This window comes from Pundamilia nyererei, unplaced genomic scaffold, assembly GCF_000239375.1.
Source record: "Pundamilia nyererei isolate P.nyererei 1_Seehausen unplaced genomic scaffold, PunNye1.0 scaffold00033, whole genome shotgun sequence".
NCBI lineage: Eukaryota > Metazoa > Chordata > Actinopteri > Cichliformes > Cichlidae > Pundamilia > Pundamilia nyererei.
Window position 1 is genome coordinate 3,598,555 of NW_005187434.1, and position 26,121 is coordinate 3,624,675.

The 26,121-nt window shown below is 41.2% G+C and overlaps 2 protein-coding genes across 3 annotated transcripts in view; one reads left to right on the forward strand and one right to left on the reverse strand.

Annotated features, from left to right (window-relative positions):
- The window catches only part of glt1d1 (glycosyltransferase 1 domain containing 1), a 36,720-nt gene extending 20,385 nt beyond the window's left edge, over positions 1 to 16,335 (forward strand). The window contains exons 7-13 of one of the 2 annotated variants that reach the window (XM_005729550.1): positions 10,134 to 10,232; positions 10,851 to 10,900; positions 12,987 to 13,030; positions 13,473 to 13,593; positions 14,093 to 14,191; positions 14,558 to 14,655; positions 15,913 to 15,977. In XM_005729550.1, the coding sequence (XP_005729607.1) occupies positions 10,134 to 10,232; positions 10,851 to 10,900; positions 12,987 to 13,030; positions 13,473 to 13,593; positions 14,093 to 14,191; positions 14,558 to 14,626 (482 nt within the window). In that variant the 3' untranslated portion in view covers positions 14,627 to 14,655; positions 15,913 to 15,977. Of the gene's footprint in view, positions 1 to 10,133; positions 10,233 to 10,850; positions 10,901 to 12,986; positions 13,031 to 13,472; positions 13,594 to 14,092; positions 14,192 to 14,557; positions 14,656 to 15,912 lie in introns of both variants that reach the window. The other variant, XM_005729549.1, reaches the window with a different exon arrangement.
- A 691-nt stretch (positions 16,336 to 17,026) lies between these two features.
- LOC102192966 (transmembrane protein 132D) overlaps positions 17,027 to 26,121 on the reverse strand; it is a 31,685-nt gene continuing 22,590 nt past the window's right edge. The window contains exons 4-9 of the mRNA XM_005729552.1: positions 25,188 to 25,380; positions 23,177 to 23,320; positions 19,843 to 20,048; positions 19,311 to 19,575; positions 18,947 to 19,138; positions 17,027 to 18,858 (exon numbers count right to left, since the gene is read on the reverse strand). Coding sequence (XP_005729609.1) covers positions 17,545 to 18,858; positions 18,947 to 19,138; positions 19,311 to 19,575; positions 19,843 to 20,048; positions 23,177 to 23,320; positions 25,188 to 25,380 — 2,314 coding nt within the window. The 3' untranslated portion in view covers positions 17,027 to 17,544. The remainder of the gene's footprint in view (positions 18,859 to 18,946; positions 19,139 to 19,310; positions 19,576 to 19,842; positions 20,049 to 23,176; positions 23,321 to 25,187; positions 25,381 to 26,121) is intronic.

The following is a 26,121-nucleotide window of genomic DNA, read 5'->3' on the forward strand; positions in this document are numbered from 1 at the left end:
ATAAAATAATAATAAAATATATAAAATATACAGAGTTGAATATGTGCAAAACAAGTGGCATTTATATACAGTGTGGAGTGCATAATGTTGAAGTTCCAGTAGTGAAGCTGAGGTGTCTATGACGTGTTCAGCAGTCTGATGGCCTGATGGAAAAAGGAGTTTGTAGTGCCTCGACCTAACCAAGCAACACATTTTTTAATAAATGGTTGATTTAAAAATGATACAAGTGATTTATGAAAATCTGTGACCTGCATGACTCTGGCGTGAGGGGCAACATGAATTTGTCCACTGCCACAAATAGTTTTAAAAAGTCATGTTCAAGAACCAAAAAATAATGTAGAGAATTTCATGTTGAGAAATATATATGTATTAAGTAACATAAAGTTAAGGTTGAGCAACACAAATCAACAGATTAAGTCAGGGGTGTCAAACTCAAATACACAGTGGGCCAAAATTCAAAACTGGAACAAAATCGCGGGCTAACGTTAATATTTATTGAAATATATTTATTCCTTCAGATATAAGAATGAATCTTTTCTTATGGACACGTTTTGCTGAAAAACTGAATATGAAACAAGCAAAGCTTAATACTAAACAATATATATATTAGCTGCATAATACCAGTAGGCCAGCTCTAATAGTAATTTGGTATGGCTTAGCGGGCCAAATGTAATTAGGCTGCGGGCCAAATTTGGCCCACGTACCAGAGTTTGACACCGATGAATTAAGTCTTGATTATTCATCAAACTCGCATAACAGCAGATTTGTGAGACACTCGCCATCAGTCGCTTTTCGCTGAACTCTCTAATCTACTCTGTGATGTTTAAGATAGTTTAAAAATAAGGATTTTTATTTTTTTTATTTTTTAAATTTCAGCACTAACAGTGGTTTATTTACAGTTATATAGAGCAATGAGAGTGTTTTTTTTTTTTCATTAATTGCTATGAGTCCTTCAGAGAGGCCTCTTACTATTTCTGGCATCATAGTAAGAGGTACAGAGCCCGGCCAAGGAGTCGTTAGTTCACCTTTTTGTTTGTATACAAATGACTGTGCTCACTCCCAGCATAACCAGTATGTTATAAAAGTTTGAGGTGTCACTGTTGTTTTTACCTAATCTAGCTACACCCCTGAAGAATTTACTGTAGAGCCCAGATCAGTTGGAGGTCATCCTTTGAGTGACCCACTTTTCCCAGACATTAGACAGGTCCCTGCAGGGTCCACGTTGATATGGGGTCACTCACTTAACACAGACATGTGGAAAATGTTTGTGTGAAAATTCATCAACATTTACATTTTTGCTTATTTCTTTTTATTATTATTTTTTTGCTTGAACAAAACAGCATGCGGAACAGATAGCGTCTCTGTACGTGAGCTCAATATTTTCAAAAATTAGAGGGGAAAAAAGATTGGAGCTGGCAGGGGTCTGAGTATATTATCAAGATGAGGCAGTCTGTTTTAAGTCTGTCATTTATCAAACATGAAATGAAATAAACTCCAAAATTATGTATCCAAGTAAGCATAATAAAGTAGATTTAAATAAAATAGCTGGACCAAAATGTGAACAAGATAAGTGAGCTAATCTACAGACATGGTTGGTAAAGTATTTAAAATAGTCAATAAAGAATTGAACTTTTGAAAAATAAATCAGAGCTCCCTTGAGTGTTTGGCGTCTGCAGTAATATTACCGTATTTTTTGGACCATTTCACTGTTGATGAACGGGTCTGTTTTCATACATAAGGCGCATTAAGCAAAATAAAATAGTCAGATAAGTCAAACTTTACTCAACTCATTCTTCTTGCTTCCACTTCCGTACCATTAGCGTTCATCCTCCAGCTTCACTGTGTTTATGTTATGCTAACATAGCTGTGTCGCTAGCGATCACATAGCACATCATTATATACCAGCTAGTCCAACTTCAGTAACCCTACAAACATCACTGCTGTTTAGTTTTCTGTCTTCATTTATGTTTGAAGTGATAGCAGAGCAGTACGTTTGAATTTGTTCACAAATCTCTCAGTCAGAACATGCTATATCATGTGGAAACTAGCGAGCTAACTTCCTGCTAACTTCTAACTTTGTTAAATTTAATAAATTCTGTTTTCATGTATCCCTGGATGTTAAACTTAATTGTTACACCTGGTAAAGCAGCAACACTGATCAATTTATTAAAGACCAAAGAATTTAGACCGTTTTTAACTCTCAGTGATGCCACAGTGTTCATTTGACTTTGGGACCTGAAGCAGACGAAGTTTTGGAACCAGATTACTCCGCAAGGCTCCTGACTACGGTAGCCGTAATCCTCCGACAATCCATCAAGCTGTGCGGCGTCGTAGTTTACCAAAGTTGTACTAAACATTTTTGACAGATTTTTCATCATGGGAACAGAAACAGTGACCGTTCACCAAGACATTTTTGAACACTGTTTGCATGCATGAATCTCTGGCAGTAGATTTACAGAATTCCCGTGTGTATGCAGAAGCAACATAAACATTTATTTGCCCCTCTGTCTGTTAGCGGATAAATGAACAGCTCATCTTGGACACAAAGAAAAGTAGAGAGGCTTTGATGAGGCGTTATTAATTAGTCATCTGTTTGTATATTTACTTTAAGGTCTGCCTTTCCTAAAATTTGCCCATTTAAGGTTTTATTGCGATGTTTGTTGTTTTTTGATCAAGCAGCTGCCTGGACGACTTTCTCCTGTGGGTAACAATAAAGGGATCTTATCTATCTTATCTTTACATCTATTATAGATTGAAATGTTTACAAGTACAATTTGACAGTAAAGTCTTTACCACTATGAAGACAAGTCTTTGACAGGTCAGATTAACGAGGCTCACGGGTAAAGACTCTAATCCAGGAGCGATAGAGTCGCTCGCATTCAAACACGTGCCACAACGGCAGTGACCTCATTACTTATAATAAATGATCTGCCATATTTAGACTGTATCGATCAGGATGTGACAGCAGATGTCATTGGGCACTTCAGATAACTAAGCTGTCACACAGTGTCACAGTTTGAGTGATACAGTAATGGCCTGAGTCATTCAGGTTTTTCAAAGTGTATACGGATGCCTTCTCATAACCACACAAAGGATGTGGCCTCTTTAATTATCAAATTAACTATTAAAGTATTGGCACTAGATTAAGAAAACAATATCTTAATGAGCTAAATGTACTGTCAGAGCCTTTGGTTAGTATTTTATAATGAGAGAGTATAATGTGGCTTGCTGTATTAAAATAATCAACACTGAGCTTCAGTATAATTATATCATGTTTATTGGTTTAAGAATTACCGGATAAAACTTTATTTTTAAAGTGCATTTTGTGTAAACTTCCGAGGGGAAAGGTGGGATTGGGGGTTGATCAAAACAAGTTACAGCATATGAACAAAGATCATTTTGCCTGCATTTTCCTAATCTGCCAAGCTGGTAAAAAAAACCAGGTGATTCTGTAAAGAGGTCAGGTGGGAAGCCTTAATTGATTTTTTTGATGTTGTTTGATTTTTACAGTTTTTGTGTTTTTTGTCTGTACTCTCATAACTAGTTTTCAGACCAATGTTTTGGTATTGAAAGAACAGAGATGGACACAAATGGTTCATGACATACCTTTTGCTCCTTCGTTTTAAACACATTTGTACAGAATAATAATTATTAAAACAAAAAAGTGATTTTTAGAATTGCTGCAAATGCTGTTTGAGAGTTCAGGTTATTTATAGATTTGTAGCAATGTTCCCACATTTATAGTCCCAGTCTTAAGCCAGGTCAGTTGCTCCATGGTTGGATTGACTCTAGCATGTTATAAGACGTCAAGTATAATTAATTTTAACTGATCAAAATGCAGGTCATTTCACAGCTCATGTGTGCGGTTCTCATGTGGTGTGCGAAATTGCTTATCACACACTCGTCACATTTCATATGTAGTTTGGTCAAAAACCTTTCAGATACCTCAAAGCATAATATGTACAGTGGAAGTGCTAATTATTGGAATTTTTCAAATTAAAAGTTTTTTTTTCATACCTGAGTTTTTTGGTTATGTCAATTTTTGTCTAGTCCAAAAAAAAACATACCATGCCGCTCAACAGATGAAAGCAGAGCTGTTCAGATAGATATGTTCTCTTCCAGCAATGCTGAGACATACGCATGCACACATGCTGATTAAAGCATTACAGGGGTTGTTACCCTTCTGAAATCAAAGGCAAACAAACAAAAGCTATGATTTGCATAGATCTCACAGAACTACACAGACAGAGAAAGAATATTGCTTCTGGCACGTCATATGATTTGTACAATTTGTTTAGTTTTATTCTCAGAGGGAAAATGAATTTTGTCTTGGATTCCCAAAAATATATATTTTTTCCTCACTGGGTTTTTTTCATTTTGACAGGTCTGTGCTAAGACATGATTCGAGCTCCTGTAGTATTTTCCTGCAGCTTGTTTGGAGAAACTGACAGGATGTTTAGCTTAGCTGGCACGTTTTCAGATCATGTGAATCAATGCAAGGAAGTTTGATACATCCCACAGATGTAAAAGCTTTTTTTTTTCTCCTAGGATCGGGGTCAGTGCCCAGTCTCCAGGCTGTCATTTTAAGATGCTCTTTAATAGCATTAAAGAGCTGCTTCAGCCTTCTGATCTGTACTTATCTGGCAGCAGGGGATTTCACTCGAGTGTCACTGTACTGCAACCACAGGCTTGGTGCTCTGTGGTTTGATTTCTTTCACTTTTTTTGTTTTGTTTCTTTAAACTTGGGCAGAGTTTGTAAAAAAAAAATTTTTTAAAGATTTGGCTTGAATTGGTAACACCATTGCCAAAATGGTTTTCGCAGCAGCAGTGATTTTGCATTTTGGGTTGTTTCAATAAGGATTAAAGGATTAAAAATGATTTTTCTGTCAATTTTCTGTGGCCAACTATACCATTATTTACCACTGATGGCAGAAAGTAATGTAATTTTATTTATTCTTTCAAATTCAACCCCTAAAGTATTGCTATTGTACCAGCTTTGCTTTAAATTTGCATAAAACCACAGTCTTCTCTGACATAAAGGCTCAAAAATCAATGTCGATAAAGTCTAAATCTTCTTTTCACCAGACTTTCTGCTCTGCATTTGGCAGTCCATTCAGCTTTTGGATATAGTCATGGTCCCCAGAGCATCAAACCTACTTTAATAATCTATGAATTCTTTTTGTGTAACCAGCAGGTCAAAATTTGCACTTTCTGCTGGAAAATATGCCAACGTCTATTTGATGGATTGGTAAAAAATGCAGACATTCAGGGTCCTCTTACTCATCCTAATGATTTTGGCAGACTTCTGACTCCCCCTCTATCCTCTAAAGTAGAGAATGTATTCAAAGCCACAAACGTCAACAAGGTTGACACAGATGTTAGCATTCCTCTCAGGATAAACTGTAATTTTTTACGAATGTTTAACATTAAATTTGTTGCAACAGTCAGTTAAAAATTTGACATTGTCCAACACTTTTTTTTTTTTAAGATCAAATGCGTGATGAACAAATACCCCTCGAAGGGTCATCTCCTTGGTTGAAGCTAGTCGCAGTCAGGGCTGGACTGGGACAAAAAATTGGCCCGGGCATTTTGACTAGAGACCGGCCCACCAAAAATGTGACGTCATTCAGGGGTAAAACCGCAAAGGATTCTGGGAACTTGTGGCAAGAGGTACTAGCGCATGCAGGCTTTCAATTGAACTCAGTTACACAGCGATAAAAAGAAACACAAAAAATGGCAAGAAGCTGTTGTATTATTAACTGCAATAGCTGGTGTTGTGCCAAAAGAAAATGGCCTGTATTTGTATAGCGCTTTTCTAGGACCCCAAAGCGCTTTACACAACCTGTCATCCACCCATTCACACACACGTGATGGCAAGCTACAATGTAGCCACAGCCACCCTGGGGCGCACTGACAGAGGCGAGGCTGCCGGACACTGGCGCCACCGGGCCCTCTGACCACCACCAGTAGGCAACGGGTGAAGTGTCTTGCCCAAAGACACAACGACCGAGACTGTCCAAGCCGGGGCTCGAACCGGCAACCTTCCGATTACAAGGCGAACTCCCAACTCTTGAGCCACGATCGCCCCAAAAGGTGATTGTCTGCCAAAAACTGATTTCCGGTATTTGCCAAAAACTGATTGCTCGTATTTAAATTGCTATAAGTAACTTGTTGGGCTATAATATGTGAAACATATGTCAAATGCATCCCTCATGGATGACATAAAGTCATCTCTCCATCTCCATCGCTCTCTCCTGCTCTTTTATTTCTCTCTCTTGCTCCATCTCTCTCTGCTGCTCTTCTGTCTCCTCTGTCACAGACTTCTCCACTTTTGATGATAAATCAGCCTGGTGCAACATGTAAGGATTGGCACAATTTGTTAAGATTTTGAAGAGTTTGAGAAACTAACCTTAAGCATAAAATAAAATTTACTATCAGTAACTTCATAGCACCCGCCCAGCAGTATATAAACTCCGTCATGCTAGCTAGTACGCAGTACCAGTTATTCTAAGCGACTGTAAAAAGTCAGCACAACGAAAACAAACTACAACTAAACTTGGTTTATATCTGACACAGATAGACAGCAGGTCATAACTTCTTACCTGAAGTTCAGTTCCTCTGCCACTATGACCGGCGGCCGCCTCGGGTCTCTCCTCCTCTTGCCTCCCCTTTCCCTTATCCACCTGCTGGCCTCCACCACTTGCTGATGATGCAAAATCTGTGGAAGCTATGCCATAGCTACCGCCAAACAATTCAGTTATTTTTACACATTTGGCAGCGTCTGCCTGAAGGACTTGTTTCTTTTTGGCCCTAATTTTTTCTGCACCTCCTTTCCTTTTTTTGTTCTCCATTTTCTTTAGTTCGTCTATGAGATTGCTAAACAAGGGGGAGGGTGCATCCGACCTCCTCGGCTATAATTGGTCCAGCCCAGAGTCGATCATGACCAATTGGCCAATCCAACACCTTTCATTATTTATACCCTTCCAAAAAATCGATCGGCCCATTAAAAACAAAAAATCACCATCAGTATGCCCGATGGCCAGTCCAGCTATGGTCGCAGTGCATACACGGAGCCATAGATGGATGGATGTTTCTGCAGTCAGATCATTGCTTACAAAGGGAGCTTTGTTGTATTTTAAACAGTAATCTGCTTAGTATGTGACTGTGACGGACACTTCTCCTCACAGACTAGAATTGGATATGGATGCCAGAAATCTGATTCTGTTCATCTGGATGTTTTGTTTTCAGTGGGTTCATCACTCACTCACTCATCCAAGTGACATCTACAGTCTCAGCTGACTGCAGGTTTCCCCAAACTTATAAACAGTGCATAGTGACTGAAACTAGCTCCACAGACTAACAATGGGCTTTTTTATAATCATTTACTTGGCGTTATCGTGACAATTGATCAGTACCATTAACATAGAGTTAGGAAAAGCAACAATCACAGCATTGTGACATGGTGAAAGATATATCGGTAAGCCCTCTCCTCAGTTCAGAGGAGGACGGACCTCCCTGCCTGTCTTATAGTTGGGGAAACTGCAGTTAGCTGAAGTCACTGAAGAAGTCATTTGTGTGAGTGATGAAATGTACTGAAAGTGTTACATGCAGATGAACAGAATCAACTTTCTGGGATTTAGTAACCTGCATGATTGAGCATGCATCGAGACAACGGAGTGTGACGTCAGTTACCTCAGTAAGCTAAAAAATGATTTGAAAGTATAAACTCACGAGTTTGAGTCGTCCTTGAGCTCCATTTTGTTCTGTCAAGAATGTTGTTCATTTTGTTTTATTCTAGTCAATAAACAGACTAAAACAGGAAACAATCCTTGAACACAATACAAAGTCTAGCAAGGACATCCAAGAAGTACCTAGCACTGATGGAAACACTGAGGAAAAGTCCATAATGTTAGTTCAGGTTTAATTTTGGAACAGCTTTGTTCCAACTGTTACCACTACTTCCTGGGTTTGACTATATATACAGTAGAAGTAGGTACATCTCAGGCCCTCCAAGGTTTGGAGGCCTATCTCCACCCACCACCACTTCCCCTGCCAGTGGCGGACTCCCTCAGACATCGGTGCGTTGGTGGTTCTTTGTGTCTGGGGATGGGCGTCCGGGTACACACCGGCTCACTCCTTGGCGGCCGCTTATCGGGGCCTGGAGCCTGGGGCTCGCTCGGGCCACTTCGGAGGTGGGGTGCCCCCAGCCTCTCGGCCTGGGGCTCGGTCACTCAGGCACAGCTGGCGGCCGGCGGAGCTCACGGGCGCGTCACTGCAACTCCCCCTGGCTTCTGCTCCGCGGCTGCTGAGTGAGCCCTCATCTGGGACTCTCCTCAGCTCTTACTGGGACAGTGGTGCAGCTGCCCCTCTGTTGGTCTTCCTTGGTCTCTTGTGTTCTGTATAATCTAGCTGTATTACTTTAATTTTGCACAAGGGCAAACATTTTCAGCATTTTGTATTTCTAACTTTGATTTTTATGACAAATACTCAATTCTCAAACTTATTTGAGTTTTTTGTGTGTGTTCAGCTTTTTTAAATTATTTTTTCGAGGGGATCTGTTTCTCTACAGTCCTGTTCAAACAGATGAACGATAGAAATACTCGCCAGGATTTTGGTGTAACTCTTGGCATTTGTGTTGTCATGTATAAATGGCATCTTTCCAATATGGTCTGGTCTACATTAATAAATAACCCCAGTGCCAAGTCTGTCGCTATGCAAGTAGATAACTGCACAAGCACTGCTCAGTGCATGACGGCATATTAGGACGATCATTAGTCACCAGTCTTAGTGTGTCATTTCACACCTTTGTGCCATCTCACAGTCACATTTTTCAGTTCCCCATGCATGACAGACTTCATGCAGTTAACAGGAATAACAGGAAATCACAGATCAGTCATTACAGGCTTGTGTGTCTCTCAATTAGTACTCACTTTTGTTGTACTGTGCTTGTACTGCTTTGTTGTAACATTTTCAGTAATGTTATTTAAGTGCTATTGATTACTGATGTTGTATACTACGTTCCTTTTCTATAAAGCTTATAGTTAAGGCTGGATCAGGTGACCCTGAACCGTCCCTTAAATGTGCTGCAATAGGTCTAGGCTGCTGGGGACCTCTTTTACTATCTATGTGTTTATACATCACTATTAACAACCATTAATCATGGGTTAGTATGAATCTCTGACCTTTCCCGCAGCAGATGGGTGCCCCTCCCTGTTTCTCTGGTTCGGCCAGATGTTTCTTCCTGTTAAAAGGGAGTTTTTCCTCCCCATTGTCTCCTTCTCATAGGGGGTCACCTGATTGATGGGGTTTTATCTGTATTATTATAGGATCTATATCTTGTGCCTTGAGGTGATTGCTATTATGATTTGGTGCTATATGAAAACAAAAAATGAATTTAGTTGTATATGTGAATGCCCAGACTAAGAGTAGCTGTGTAACAATATAGTATATTCTTCTGTTATTTCCACTGTCATCCATTACATACCACGCAGTTGTGACAGTAATTTTGGTTCGCCTCGAAGGCGAGTACAGTGTAGTTGTACTTTTGAAGTGAAAGGTTTGTTGACTAATGTGAGGTCTGAGACTTACAGGCTAGGTCGTGTGTTGCCTTTATGATGGGGTTGTGTAATAGGGTCAGGACTTTTAGCTGCTGTCTTTGCCAGGTCAGGTGCACGAGAGTAGCTGCTGGCATTGTGCACGTTTGTGTGCCTGCCAGTTTTTGATCATCTCTGGATTGAATGTGATAGCCGGATGATATTTGAGAGGAGCAGATTCCACAGCATTGCAGTTAAAGCCTAATTCTTCAGATGTTTGATGTCAGCTCGATATTGGCCCGGCTAATTTTTTTATTTAATTAGAGCTGATCAGTGAGCAAATTGTCACCCAAATATTCAAAGTGTGTAGTTATGATGCTGCATTACACACTGATTAGGGTGCGACCTTCCAGTGTTTTCAGCAGACTATTTCCCTCCTGATCAGAGAATTGTGTGAGCACATTAGTCACCGCTGTCTTATTTTCTTCGTGACCTTGGTTGATGTATTGCTTTCATTATCTGCTGATGTACTTGGGATGTTCATTATGCAGTGTTTTGATATTGTGGCGCTGTCTTTCTATTTGTCTGGCTTCTCTCCAGGTGTGAGGACTGAGCATGTGGATGAGCTGCGTGTCTTCCTATTGGTCTGTGGCCTCAGAAGAGTCAAAGACCCCCTCTATTTGGTGGAGGTTTTTTCAAGTATGCTGTGATTTTATTCATTATGTTATATTGTTGAATTCATTTCATTGTGCTTGCTATGAAATGCATATGTATAATATGAAGTGGCGACGAGATCAGCACTCAGACCCAACCCGTTATTGAAACTAGAAATACATACCAGTAAATATGATTATGAAAGCTGCATGAAAAAGTGTTTGTACAGTGCAGCGGGGCAGCTCGTTCTCATTTTGTCAGGTCTTGCCTTCATGGTTTTTATGGTTTTTCTTTCTTTGGTGGATATCCTGTATGTCTTATTAGGTACCTAATATTTTGCCTCTAATTAACACGAGTGGTTTCTTTTTCAACCCCCCATATATACTGTGACTTTCACAGCACACAGTTATTGTAATGAGACATCACTAGAGGGCGTCAACATTGTATATTAATGTTGAGGAGAGCTACACGGTTCAAGTTTCACATGCACGTTCTTGGAATTAACACATACTGTCCACGAGTGTCGTGCATTAAACAAGCTTGTGGGAATCTGTGCAAGAACAGCCTCACTTCTTTTGACAACTTGCTCATTTAAAAAAACACACACAAAAACAAACTGCAGTGTTGTTTTTTACATCACCAGTTATATTTAATGTTTTTCAGAGTGGCATTGTGAGAATCTGCTGAATGTGTTAGTCATTATTGGACCCAAGGTAAGTAAACAGTCCTTATGCACCAGTTTTGTTTTGTTTGTTTCTTTGTGTGTATGCTTTTGTTTTTGTTTTTTCCCTTTTCTGCCATGTGCCTCCGTACTGTCACTCTGTGTACTGCTGAAATTACCTAGAAACATCCCCCGGGAATTGAGGCAGCCTCTAATTGGATAGAGCAGACATACAGGCTTTAGTTGTTATGCTGGAATTAACGGACAGTGCTGGAAGGAAATGTCTTCTGAATACTGGGGAAGGGGTCAGCTATAGTGGTGGTTGAGTTGTTTTGTTTCTTTTTTTTGGGGGGGTTGGCATTACCTGCTTGACATTACTTGGCTTTTACTAATGACCTGTGTGGGAGTGGAGCAAACTCATTTTAATCCTCATAATATGTATCTGCACGTGTACGGGGCGCACAAGTTACAGGTTTTGCCACCCTGTCACATGTCATCATGTTTCTGTGCTGTGTGTCTCCCTGAAAACATTAAGTGCTCAGGTACAAGCTGTGTGTCTTCATGTCAAACAGTGCAAATAAATAAGTGGAAAATAGCAATTGAACTCTCAAACCCTGTCGTGAATAACCTCGTGCATCAATCAACTAGTCAGTCACACAATCAAATTAGTTTTTTTATTCATTTATGTTAAAAAAAATTTCTTTTAAAAAAAATATCAGGTTGCAGTTTTATGTTAAAATTCTTGTCATATCCCAGAGAACAGCAGCAGCCTCGGTTCTTTGTTTTTCTCTCACCCATTGTTTTCTGTTTGCATGTCTTCATCTTCTCTTCTCCCCCCCACCCGACTTTGATACGGCATCAATGTACAGTACTTTAGCATCTGTTCTTTCTTTCAAACAGTGGTCTCAGGCAAAAGGTACGTTCTGCTTTAGCTTTGCACAGAACCAACTCAATTAGGCATGGCCACGGGCTTGTATGCACCGTCTTACTGCCGCTTCTTGCTTTTTTCACGAGGCTTTGCTGCTGCTGCTGTTTGATGAAACGGTTCAGTCGAAGCAGAAACATGTGATTCATCGTGACACGTCTGAATCACAGGCATGTTTGTTCAAGAAATGGAAAGATATTAATTTTATACTAAAAATGTTTTCGTGTGACAGCCAGATTTCAGCTGTGTTAATTTAAGGATTATATATTTTTTGTGGAACAGTGTTGAACAGATTAAACGAAGTGAAGGAAAAAGATCTAAAAAATGCGAAGAGGAGGTGGAATGAGACATCCCTCGCTCAGGCTGTCTTGACATCACAGAAATCAGTATCGCTACTTCATTCAAGTAATAAGCGCTGTGGCTTTGCAGCATCTGTGATTAAGAGGAAAATTCAGGTCAGTTTGTCAGCGATGACACATCTGACTTCTCTGTAAATGGGCTGTAAATTACAGAGTAAAATAAATCTGGACAATTCCAAAAAGGGAACGTTATCTCCCGTAACGATAGCAGGCTTTCACCTTATTTATTTGCTGAGAGCAAAAATGAAATCTAATTATATCTCTCTCAAACATCAGTAAAGGTATGACAGATTTATTAGAATGAACAGGAACACTGAAGCTTTCGCCATATGACGTAGCTTTGTTGTTTGTTTGTTTTTGGGCTCACTATAAGACAGCGCCGGTTGGGCTTAAACCGTGTATTTTTGCCAGTATCTTCATCATCTTGATCCGACCCCTGCTATTTTATAATTCCTGCAGAATCCCAGATCGCTCCAGGATGCAAAACTGCATTTCTTTTTTAATACATCTTAAAAAATAATTTCATGAAGGCATTTTGTGAGCTATAAAATAAAATGAGAAAAATGTAGCAGCTTGCTTAGTAGCATCTTTGACCCACATTGCTATGCTTTGACTTTTCTGTGGACAGGCTAATGCACATAAATCCCACATTGCAATTAATCAGATTGCCCACCCTGACCCCAATCTCTGAAAATGCAGGATTTTCCTGAGAATGATTTTCTCCTGTTAGAAGTTCTTAATTGTGTCATTCGATATTTTATATCCCAGTAATTAGGATATTGCAGGTATCCTTAATAAAAAAGAAAAACAGAAATTTTGTTTCGGTCATTTTTGTTTTGCCTCTTGTTTTTCAGATTGATCCCGTTCTTTCTGCTGAAGTAGAAACGGTTGTTAAAAGGTAGGCCTTCAGCTTTCTTTGTGTTCAAACCGTCAGTTTTGTCTGTTTAATTGCTGTGATGTTCCATCTTTTCAGACTTGCCTGCCTTTGTGCTTCTTTCATGCGGTGCATTGAAAAACAAACGCAGCTCACATGTATCGTAACATAATGTGAACAGAATGCAAAATAGAGCTGAGCGCCAAGGTCCTCTTTTTATTATCTGTCCTCCCACACTCAAGTCTCCGCCGATCTTTCAGTTTTTCGCCACAGGGCTTCACCACAACAGAGATTTTTGCGGCAGGAAGCTGCCCTCTCTGCTTAAGACTTTACCTGGATGCTCCGTTCATGTCACAAACAGTGCAGCTGTGTTTCCTTGCCTGAGCTTGTCACTGCTGTTCAGCATCATTCACGCCTCTGTGAGCCCTGAGTCACACAGAACTGAGTTTTGCCACTGCTTTTACAGAACAGCAGGGGTGTTCTTGGCCCAGGAGAGGTGCCAACAGGAGCTTCATGCTGCCATGAAAAGGTGCTTCGCTGTGGTCAACAGCTCTGTTTCAGAGGGCATGTCAGCAGCCATCTTGGAGGTAAACATCTTTGAGGATGGTGGGTAATTGGACGGCAGGGCAGCACGATGTTCCAACATTGACAAGAATAACAGTTTGGTAATGGTAGTTTGATCTATCAAGGCATCTTACAGAGGAGCTTTTGCTTTTTAATCTAAACCACGTGAATCTTCTGCACTGTTTGTTGTTCAGCTACAATGCTATCTGGACACTTCTGGGACAATTACTCAAATTAATTGCTTGACTCCAATCTTCCCATTCTTGAGTGAGCAAATCCTCTTAATCTTTTTTAAACACAGGCAATTAAGACAATCCACAGTAGGCTTAAAGTGTTATTAGTTTGTTAGCATGTTTCACTTAACAAGGTATTAGCTTGCACAGATTGTTAATTCTTTAAGTGAACCGAAGCACAGAATGGCGGCGCTGTACACCATCCGAAATGCTCGAGTGACTGCTTCTTAAAAATGACAGGATAAACAAGAAACTTTTGCCTTTGACTTATGCTTTCTGTCTTCACCAGGCCATTGATCTCGGGGTACCTGTGCTGGCTAGAAACATTCCAGGAAACGCAGCTGTGGTGCAGCATGAGGTCACCGGCCTTCTGTATTCTTCTCCTCAGGTATATATTGGCTGACCAGCTCTGTAGTTAAGCTAAGCGCTGTAGTCCATACACATAATGACTGTGTTTATGGACTACAGAGAGGATAAACTGTTGCCAGGGCTACAGGGACTCCTTTTACCTCAGCTGACCAGAAAAGTACACAACCGCATTAAGTAGTACCGACACACTGACTGAGAACAACTGGAGGGTTTGATGTCCTCTCCTTGCATAACTGGATAAAATAACAAGTCTCACAGTTTTAATCAGAAACTTTTGACATCATTTTGTAAACTTTGTAGTGGTTTTATCACGAGTCCAATCTGAGCAGGTAAAATATAACAAAAGGCCCCTCCTTGTGTTATATTTTATTTTATGTTTCCTCAGGTGCTTGGATTAGAATCAAAAGAAGTGCACCCTTTAGGGAGAGAACAAAGATACTATGCTACCGCATAGTGATGCAACAATTAGCAGCAAGGTGGAAAGTAAGTAATCCCCCATGAGAACTGCTCAGTCTGATATTCAATGAGGTTTAATGCAATGGGAGATAACAAAGGATAAGGCCAATTGGCAGGGCTTAAGCGTTGTATTGTCAAGATCATGCTGTAGCGTGATGTTGTTGTAATGGTGGGGATAATTCCTCCCTGCACGTGTGCTCCACTGAGCTGCTGGTAGGAAGCTCACACAGATGGTTGCAGCAACTTGGACCGGATAAACAAGGACCTCGGCCAGGACCGACGGGCAGAGAGTGCTAGTCTTTGAGCCGCCTTTGCAGTAGCTCCCGTGCAGGACTTTTCACGCACGCTAAAGTCTTTCCTTATTCTTTCCACTGACAGTATTTCTTGTTCTTCAAGATGGAATTACATGAGGAGTGTGGGTATTAAGAAATGTGTCGAGCAAAGTAAACACAAAAGCACTCACGAGCTTTAAAGAGGAAAAATGGCCTGTCCTGTCGGGCTCTGTAATTTGCACCAAGAGTGAAGTGAATATAAGCGCGCCTCTCATAAGTTGAGCTTTAATCCTTTTGCTGTGAGGATTTATAGCCCTCATATGTCCATACAGAAGAGCTGTTTCCCACCAAGAGCCTCTCCAGACATAATCACATCACTTGAAGTGAAGTAAAGCAAAATGGCCTGCTGACTGGCAGTGGCTAAAACTTTGTGTGCCCATTGGCTCAGTGCAGCAGTGAATGTTGGCTGTCATGTTGCAAGAACACTTCAAGGCACTTTGACTTCATTTTGTTGGAGGCTTCTGACAGGCTGCTGGGCCAGCAGATGAGCAAACTAGGATTCTGAATGCTGAGTTGATGGACCTCATTTCTATGAATACGTGATGGTGTTATTACTCCCTTTTTTTATACTGTTGCTCTTTTATCCTTGTCTTTTCTTCGCCATGTTCCCAACACGACTGGTTCTACAGTATCTTTTTTTTCTAACTGTATCACTTTGTTTGTTTTTCTCTTTTTACATAAGCAAATGAGAGGTGGCAGCTATTAGGATAGAAAAAGGGGGTCTGTTGGGCATCCATATTTAGATATGGAGCCACAAATATCTCCATCCTTTGGCTATGTAAAGACACTTTTGAAGTATTTGCTAATCAGTGCACAGGCTTCTATCTGAGTTCTGTTCTTGTGCTTTGGATTATCGTTTATGCTTTAAAAAATATCTCCAGGCACCTTCACTGGCAAGCTTCAAGTGGCATTTGGCAATGAATGAGACTAATTTTGCCTTTATCCTTGCCAGGAATTTGTGCATCAATCTCAGAGGCTGTTGTCAGATCACGAGCTGAGAGAAAGAGTGGTGAGGAATGGAAAACTCTACGTGGAAGACCGTCACGGCGTGAAACAGGAGAGAGAAACTTACCAGCGACTGGTGGACGCTTTGCACTGAGCACATTAAACTGCAATCTGTAAACTTTCTCAGGGGCTTCAGCAGGAGAGAAGAAGAGCGCGACACTAGTCTCTCTTTGTTGCGCAGGTGTAATTATGCTCGTTTGCATAACAATGCGGTTTTATCTGTACTACCTGACTGAAAATTATGATGAAGAGTGCTTTAAACCAAAGACATATGACATTTATGATGGACTCTTATTTATGGTTTAATTATGATAAAGGCATGGATACTGTGATTATTCACTCTGCATATTAAATGGTTATCGATCTAAAACATTATCACGTTTCTCTTTATCAGACTTTTCCAAATGAAGTCCAAGATTTTTCCAGGTTATGCTACCCCTTTCTGTTTTTTTATGCTGAAATAACTGTGTTACACAAAGAGAATGAACCAGTATAACTTTGTTTAAAGGATAGAATGGCACAAAAGTCCTTTTGTTTGCTGTTACAAAGGTTGATTATGATATCGTACTGCACCAGCGTAAGCACCGTAACAAAAACCTATCAAATCAAGGACTGCATTAGTTCAGGCAGGCCACAAAGACGAGCTCGGCCACGATCCCAGCATGGCAGTGAGTCCCAGCGCTAGCCTACTTCAGCTGTCTGCTCAGTTGATGGTCTTCTATACAGCCAATTGACAAATCCCATATAGGAAGCACTGTTTAAGCTGCTTGCTGCACACCTTCAAGTCGCTTTGCAAATGACCTTCACCCCAGCTCCTGTGTGTCTTTCTTCTTCCTGATGTGTTTTTTCTGTGTTGGGTCTCGATGCTGCTCTCCCCACCTCATGCTGTCCACATATCCACGTAGAAATCTGTGAGGGGTCCCGAAACAGAGCTACGTTTCGAATGTAAAGTACTGCAGATGGAGATAATCTTAATCTCTGAATTAAGCAAAGAAAAAACTGCAGTAGATGACCAACTCAAGTGGCTGGTGCTTAACATAGAAAATCAATTAATAGGCAATATTGAAGATCAGTCTGTTTTAATGTTAAAAAAGCAACTGAAAATTAACCCAACTTAAAATTACAAATACATATTTTATGTTGCATAATAGAAAACACTCCTTTTGGTTCTTATTATTTTAATCAAAGCCATATGTCTACTGAAATCAGTGTCAGATTATGCTGATATAGGATATATTTTCAATTTGGAGACACTTTCTCTGGGTGTCTTTGTACTGTATGCATCAGCGTGTGAGTGCAACAATTTAGAAGTAGATATCCACATGCAGCTTTAATATTTGGTGGCTTTGTGTGAAAAGGGAGTCCGTCTGAATTGGCCATCTCAAACACGATCACACACATCTAACTCTCCAATATTAACAATAATATACAGTACATGTAAAAGGCCTTGATAGGTAATGAAATGTAGAGGAGGGCAATTCCAAAATCATAAATTCTCGAGAGTTTTCAGAGTTGACAAAGGCATTGAGGTGATCAAAGCCACATCTGCTGTACATGTGAGGTCTGATCAGGTTCTCTATTATAACTGGTCCCCAGGCTCTGTGATGGGCACTTGAGGTTCCTCCCCACAGCTGTCCTCCTTTCCAACCCAATGGATGCCATGGCCGTTCTCTCTGGGTGGGAGATGTGGTGAATGCTGGCGCTCTAGTGTGGAGAAGGTTGTGAACTGGACTCTCTTTCTCTTGCTGGTGGGCGAGTGGAGGGACTCTGTGGGCATCGGTTTGCCTCTGAGGGAGCCTACGCAACTGAGGGGAGAATCTGTGACGGAGGCCAGACAACTGGGCCTCCTGGAAAGAGAGCCAGTCTTATCAGGCCCAATGTCTATCACAGTGGTTGTAGTTTGGGAGTCTTGCTGGACCGGGCTGCCCGGCACGCTCATCACCAGCTCAGCATCTGTGCCCAGCCATACCCAGTCGTGCCTGTGGCCTGTGGGTTCCTGGCCGTGAGAGGGCGGTTTCTTGTGCCTGAACTTAACAACATATGAGACACAGTTTACCAGAAAAACCAGGATGGCCAGGCAAAAGACACCCAACAAAGCATACATGCCAATCTCTAAGTCTGTTAGAGGCCTGTTTGCCAAAACTTCTTCACCACCAACTTCTATTTCTGTCGTCCCCTGCCCAGGGGTCTCCACCTTGGTGGGGAAGTTGTTGGAGTTTACCAGATTCCTGGGAACTTTCACCGTGCTGGTGAAGCTAACGCTGCTCATATCCTCCACTATCATGTTGTCTGACCCGTATCCTTTGCTGTTCTCACCAGGGCTGCTCATTAGGCTGACATTAGCCACAGTAGTAGGACTACCAGGGTTTCCTGAATTACTGGTCTTACCCACTCCTCCGAGGCTACCGCTGGTTATCAGGGTTCTTTCTGTAGATTTAATAGTGGTCGTGATCTTCTGTATGGCGCTTTCTTCTCTGTCTAAGTTTGGCATGCGTGGTGAAGCATCCTGGGACGGCTTTCTCTGCTTCCTCTGACGCTCCACTTCTTCCCCATCGTTCCCATAGTCAGTTTCCTTGTTGCTAACAGTACTGCTGTCGAATATTCCATCTGATCGCTTAGTGTTCGCTTGAAATTTGACCTTGAGGGTGCCGTTGCCTACTGCAAAAGTACTTTTGCGTTTGGACTTCTGACAGGCCTCACAGATGGACATCTCTACTCTGACCAAGACTCCCTCGCCCTCTCCTTCTGCCGCCACAGCTGGTGGCGTGCCCTGCACCGACACCACTCCCTGATCTAGAGAGGTCACCGTCACACGGAAAAAGGATTGATCATAAATGTCAAGAGGTGTCTGATTGCCATCACTGAATTGTATCCAGGCACTGACCAAAGCTTCCTAAGAGAACAAAGAAATTGTAAAAAGATTGTACTTTGATCTTTGAATCTAAAATCTTTACATTTAAAAAAATGATAAAGGATGTTACCTGTTTGGGACTCTGTAGCACCTCCTGTGTGGTTGTGGTAGCCAGTATGGCCCTGTTGCTTCCTGCACTGAGCTGTAATGTCATGGAGAGCCCTGTAACCAGCTGAACCCCCAGCTCTGTGATGGTCACTTTGTCATCCACAACTCTGATAGTTGTTTTAGCCAAGATGGCATCAGATAGTGGAGAAAACACCTGTCAACATCAGGTAAAGTCACCTTTTTTAGGCTGCTTCAGATTTGATCTCATTTTTAACTCTTTGCCTCAGACAGAAACGGTTCAATTCAGAAAAAGAGTTACTCTGTGAAAAGGCAGCAAGTTAGAGCTGGCTCACAAGACTAATCCAAAGAGTATTCCAGTTTATTACCTGGATGGCAGTGGTCCCAAAGTCTTTCCCCGACAGCACTCTTCCTGCCTGTAGCCTTGCCACTCGAGTGTCCTCCACCTTCATGAAGTATCGAACCAACCTTGTGACATCCACCTGCCAATCAGACCCCAGGAAATAGGCCTTTGGATCCCGGGGGTCTTCTTGCTCTGCCATGAAATGGGTTAGCACCCTCACAAGGGCATGCTGAAACTGCAGCATACAGCCCTTCCCCTTCCGATCGTCTTCATCACTGTTCCAGCCAGTTCTGGGACATGAGCACAAAAACATACGGGCAGGTCAGGCCTATCAAACAGTACATGCTTTCACCTCTATATCAATCACTCAGCCCTGTCTGTCTCTTTATTTGATTGGATCACACTGAATTATTGCAGTGCATTACATAATGGAATCTAACCTCTAAATCCTCGGAGAGATATGATTTAAATTTGTATGAATAAAAAAAATGCCCCTGGAAATCACACCTACTGTAGAAATTAAGCAAAGGGATTTTGTGTTGTTAGTGGTTTCCTACCTTTTTGAGGTGAGGATGGGTACCCTCCAGCTTTTGATCTGGCTCAGCTCTGTGTCTGACACCTCAATCTGGAGAGGAAGCCGGGGCATCCACACATTCAGTTCGAGCTGAGCACTCAGGTAGCTGTAGGTGAAGTTTACCGTCATCTTTATCTTCCCCTTAACCTCTTTTCCATTTACGAAAACATAGTCACACCTGTCGGACACCTGGAGAGGTAACGATAACATGGAAACAGTCCGCCGGCACGTGAGCATCTTATCATTTTTTGTCTAAGATGATTATGTAAACAATCTACATCAAACTCAGGATTAAACTTGCTAATGAAAGCGATATTCTTCCTACCAATGACAAAAAATAATCAAGTATTCTCATGAAAGTCACCATTTTAACACATCGGCCATTCCTGCAACAACAAATAGCCGTGAAGCAGTTTTGCACTGGATGTGTCACCGCAGTAATGTCAGCTGGCTTTAATAAACTACTGTGATGATCACCGGTGTGAGGCGTTGGGAAGAGGCAGCATTGCAGTTTTATGTTAATCGAAATATCATGTAGTGCACGCTGAGCATCAGTCCTTCACAACCAAGTGCATTCATTACAACAGAATTTCAAAGGTGACCTTTGCAAGTTTGGGCAGCTGCTTCAGCATCATTTTGCGTCACGTCAGGAGGTTTCACTTGGTCGTCTTTGGCCAATACAATAATTAACAAATCACTGAACTCTAGTGACTGAAAACACCCAGGGGAATAAAAGGAAATACACTGACATTGACAGATGGCTAAAGGATGACTACATATATAAGTTACATCTCGAAGCGGTGTGGACCCAAGACGTACGAGATGTGCTGTCACCGGGTCGTGCAATTTTTAGTTGTTTTTTTTTTTTAGAGTATCCTGTGTCATCATTGCATCTCGGAACTGCATCCCGTGGATATGGAACATCTTTAGAATAACCCCATCACTCATCATGTCAGCCCTGCTGCTAACTCGGATGTGGTTTCTGCTTTTATACCTAACAGTGTATTTCTAAGAAGTGGCACAAAACCTTTCAAATAGATGTCAGGGAAAAAATTTCCATGCAAAAACAGAACAACAGACAAGGGCTCATTTATTTTCAGTGCACTTGTGTTGAATCTTCATGTATTTAATTCAGTGTGTGGGAAGTCAGCTGGTCAGCCATGATTTAAGGCAATTTGCTAATTTTCTACTGTGTTAGAGGAGCACTTTCCAGGACCTCCACCGTCTGTTGTGTTCAAATAATATTCCGAAGAATAAGTTAAAAGGGAATGCCATTTTAAATGTGCCATCCGCCAACTCATTCCAGTCACAATCTCATTCTTTGTCCAAGAATATCCCTCACCATTTTCGGTATCGCAAAGATATTTACGTTAAAATGGGATTTGGCTTTCATCACTGGGTACAGTATTACAGACAGGCAGAAATTAAAAATGCTGAAATGCGCGCTTCAGTGACACAACTCTGCACATGCACATAGAGAGTTTTACTGAATGTGCACAATTAAAATATCAAGTAAATATCATGTAATATCATGTAAATGTTTTGGTTAAACTGCTGTATCACCTAATAAAAAGTTCTGGTTAATAACACGTGCTCAAAAATAAAGGAAAACTTTGAAAACACATCAGATCTCAATGGGACAAAAATCATGCTGGAAATCTATACTGATACAGACTGGGTAATGTGTTAGGAACGAAATGCAAATCAAAATGATCAGCCTACAAAGAGCTGGATTCAAAGACACCCTGAAACTCAAAGTGAAAAAATAATGTGGAAGTCTAGTCCATTTTGCTGAATTTTCATTGCAACAGCTCAAAATGGTACTCAGTAGTTTCTGTGGCCCCCACATACATGTATGCATGCTTGACAACATCGTGTTCCTGACATGGCAGACGGTGCCCTGTGGAATCTCCTCCCAGATCTAGACCAGGATGTCACTGAGGTTGTGGACAGTCTGAGGTGCAATCTGGTGGTGTTGGATGGACAGAAACATAAAGTCCCAGAGGAGTTCTGTTGGATTTAGGTCAAGCGAGCATGGGGGCTTGTTAGTAGTATCTATTCCTTTGTCCTCCAGGAACTGCCCACATACGTCACCACATGAGGCCGGATAATGTTGTACACCAGGAGGAGCCCAGAATCCAATGCACCAGCATAGCACCAAAGCAGCTGAAACTGATTCACAACCCCCTCTGATACTTAACTGACCAGATCAAAATGTTAAAATGTTAAATGCTCAGATGTAAATCCTTCATACCTTAAGATATTTCCATATTTTTCTCTGAATCATTTCTACACATTTGGGAATCGCTTCCACCAAAGAGGGAGTTGTTTTTTTTGTTTGGGGTTTTTTTTCCAGGTCACGTGAGCTATAAATTCCAGATAAATCCTTCCCCATCTATCACTAGCAGATTTGATCTTCAGGCAAAAATAGAGGAGAAAATATATCTGAGTCAAGCTGTTAGACTAAGAAGATTAAAGGGAATATTTGTGACTGAATCTGCTATCTGGTCAGCAAACATACAACATGGCTATAGTCAAGGTTGAAAAAGAATATTTTAGTCCACATTCGTCCTCTTGACTGTTCCACATAATTCTGTTTTTCTATAACCCGCACAAATCTGTGCTTGATACAGGTACACTTACTGCCCGTGACCTCGTCATACTGCAAGTGCATTTATTTATTAGCTGGGACAGCTTCCGTTGGATAAACTTACAAAATTCAATTGCACCAGAGAACTGGAGCCCACTGCATGGCTATTTCTTTTTTAATCTTGGATAAATATATCAAGAGCCTTTGACCTCGAAGGCTAGGCACCTGACTTTCAATTTCATCCATAAACAATTTCTGCAGTCAGTCGTGCTCACTTATACAGGATAAAAGGGACAAGTCGCGGGATGGAAGCACAGTGGTAGATTGAGAGGTCATGTTGTGAGCAATTTAGCACAGTAGCTGTTCATTGTCGGGGAGATTGATGGGAAATGTTGTCAAAGTCTCACTAATAGTTTGTTTTACCATGTGGAAAAGAGGGAGAGAGTAAAAGTGACTTTGGAGCAACGTCTTTGTGTTCAGCTGTCCTTCCCTTGACACATAAAACTAACCTTGTCCATGAGTATTACAAAGAAACTACTCAACTTTCTTATGCCTCTCAACATTAGGACAGGGAAGCAAGGTCCAAATATGAAGCACTTTATTGTTGTTGATGGACACTGAAGTTCACATCCTTTGTTCTGTCATTGTTCTTGGAACGTTTAAAACCAAAGGGACGGGGAATTTGTTCATTGTAAAGTAAGTCATAAGGGGGACGTGCAAATCCTACCTTGAGAACGTCTTCATCAGTGGAGCTACAGTCTGTGTAATCAGACACATCCGTGACTACTCCATCTTCCTCCACAGCTACCGTCCTCACAGGCATCACCACCTTCTTTCCCGTCAGCACAGCGGTGTTCAGAATCTCCGTGTCCTGCAGAGAGAGCAAAGAGAAATGAGTTTCATATTCCAGTTCAGTTTTAGAGTTTACGTGGTAGTGCTACTGTCACAGTGACAAAGATTTTTAATTTATTTATTTTTTAATAAGAGTGGCATGGGATGCAGTTAGAGGAGGTAGACAGGAGACACGGGCGATGAAGCGTGACTCAGCGACTCAGCAGCAGTGGCGAGGTAAGAAGGCCAATCCGCCTTTGGGAAGCAAGTGGGGGAGTAGAGTTAAGGCTGGGTGATGGCCCGGTCACCACATAGAAGTAAGAGCTAATCTTGGATTTTTTACTGCACAGGCATGTCCCTCAAAGGGATGCTGTATCACTTCACACATGGGCAAATACCCAGAAACATGGACTAAAAATAGTCTTTATCACACACAGAGCCTGCCTGCGATGCATGGTGCATTGTTAATTATAAATGTCACGGAAATAAGAGCGCTCATCCGCTTCTGGACGAGTTGGTGGTTCGATTCCTGGCTCCTTTTGTCTCATTGTCTTTTGGCATAGATTGGTTGGGTTAGGGCCTTGTTTGATCAATAGCTTCCCTTGGTCTTTGAGTACCTGTTAGGTGACTAAGAGCTGAGCTCTAAAGCACTTTATTCCACAAATGAAGGCTATTTGCGTAACACTATAAATGTGAGGTGCCTTGTTAAAATAAATTGATAGTTATTTGTAGGAATCCTTGGATAATCAAAGCATGAAAATGAAGCAGATGGGTAAGTGTCGTTCTCTATGAAAAAAAAGAAAAAACAACAGAAAACAGACTGCTTCAAATGAAGCTGAATTAATCGAATATTATAAGCTAAAGTGCAGTGCAGTTCTGTGAATGAACAAATCAAATATAAAGAGACATTTGGCCACTCCAAGTATGAAAATGAAGCAGATGGAAACTTGTCCCCTCGAGAGTAAAACCGCTTTAAATTAGGCAGAAATAAATAAACGTGCAACTGAAAACTCTGATGTGAAGGTAGTATCAGTGAAGCTTTTTTCTTTCCTCCCCCCTCCTATAGAAGTAGTGAGCAGCAGCACTAGCTGAAGTTCATGGAGCAAGGCCAAGAGTGATCAGTCAGTGCTAATGTCCCCTTGAGCCAACCATCAAATCTCCTCCTGTTTGGCCTGAGGTCAGCTTCTAATCCACCAGCGAGATGAGCCATGTCAAATTTACAAATCGGGATACTGTAGCTTTTCCACATAGCTTTGAGCACTTCAGCACCTTTAAGATGGAAATGAAGCATATAGCCTGCATAATCTTACTAAAGCCTTCATTAAAAGTATAGCAATTATCTTTTATTTGTATAAATTACATATTTCAATTATATGTAGTCGAACAAATGTGAAAGTTATCTCTCAAAACACTGTTTTAGTTAGGAGCTGGCCCCGGTGACAGATAACTCAGATTCAGCACGGCAATTAAATGTGCTATAATGTTTCTCATTGAGTAGAGGAGATTATATCACGGGTTAATAATAGAGGTAGCACAATAAAAGAGGCCTGCGGCACCAAAATAGAAGCACATGAAGCAGCTGTTAGCAGGAGAGAATGACCACATAATGCACGCTAGAACAGAGCAGAACAACACAGAGGAGACATCAGCTAGTTGACAGTCAACAACACAAGGTCACAGTCTGCTCAAAATAGAAGCCATTTACTAAACAGTCCAAAGCATATCCAGCCTTCTGTGTATGCAAACCAGACAGGAACAGATCAGAGCAAAGTGCATTTTATGATATTTTCATGCACCGACGCTCAAAGGATGCAATCTTAGCATTATTGGAAACTCTGCTGTTGGCAACATCGATCCTGGTGTTTTACTCTGATTAGGTGTGACAGGAGGGATGACAGCTAACTCACCATTATGAGAGGAGCTAGGCCGACAAAGTCTCTCTGAGTGGTATAGATCCTCATGGCTCCTTCGGTCTTGACTCCGTTTTTGGATGTGGATGGTAGCTCCAGCTTCCATATGATTACCTGGCTGTCGAGAGGGCTGCTCAATTCTTCAACTTCAAAATCAATTTGAAGTACCTCCAACAAACTGCTTTCAAGCCTGAGTGGTAAGCAAAGAGCTGTGTTAATTTGACAGATGAAATATGCATTATATACACGTGAAATCACACCTGCTTTATAATTTCAGTACAACACATCTTGTGTTAAAACGAAGATAATCAGACTCTTGTTAGCGCAGCTTCATGTTGCCTCGAGTGCTCTTCGGTTCAAGCAATAATGTAGCTTTTAATGTTTCTAAAGAGACCTGTGTATCTGAGGTTAAGTGATTAAACACAGCACAAAAGTTTACTGATCCAAAACCAGGGTTACCGAGAAACAAAAAGATGTGTAGGCACACTCTGCACTTTCAGTTCAATTCAGTTTTATGTATGTAACACAAAAAAACAAACACAAGTGCCTCAAGGTGCTTTATACTGTAAAATAAAGACCCTGTTAGAGAGAAAACTCTGAAAACTGGGGCCAAGGCAATGGTGGGAAGGAAAAGCTCCCTTTCAACAGGAAGTAACCTCAGGCAGACCCAAGCTTAACCCTTTATTGACCATGGGCCCACCAGCGGGCCCATTTTACAGGTAAATTTGAAGGGCCGGTCAATAAAGGGTTTGAAGGGGCACCCTTGACCTGGACTGGAGATGAGGGGAAAGAGAAGAAAAAAGGGACATAAATATGTTCTGTAGTTTGTCTATTAATTCAATTCAATTCAATTCAATTTTATTTATATAGCGCCAAATCACAACATAAGTCGCCTCAAGGCGCTTCATAGATACAGAGAAAAACCCAACAA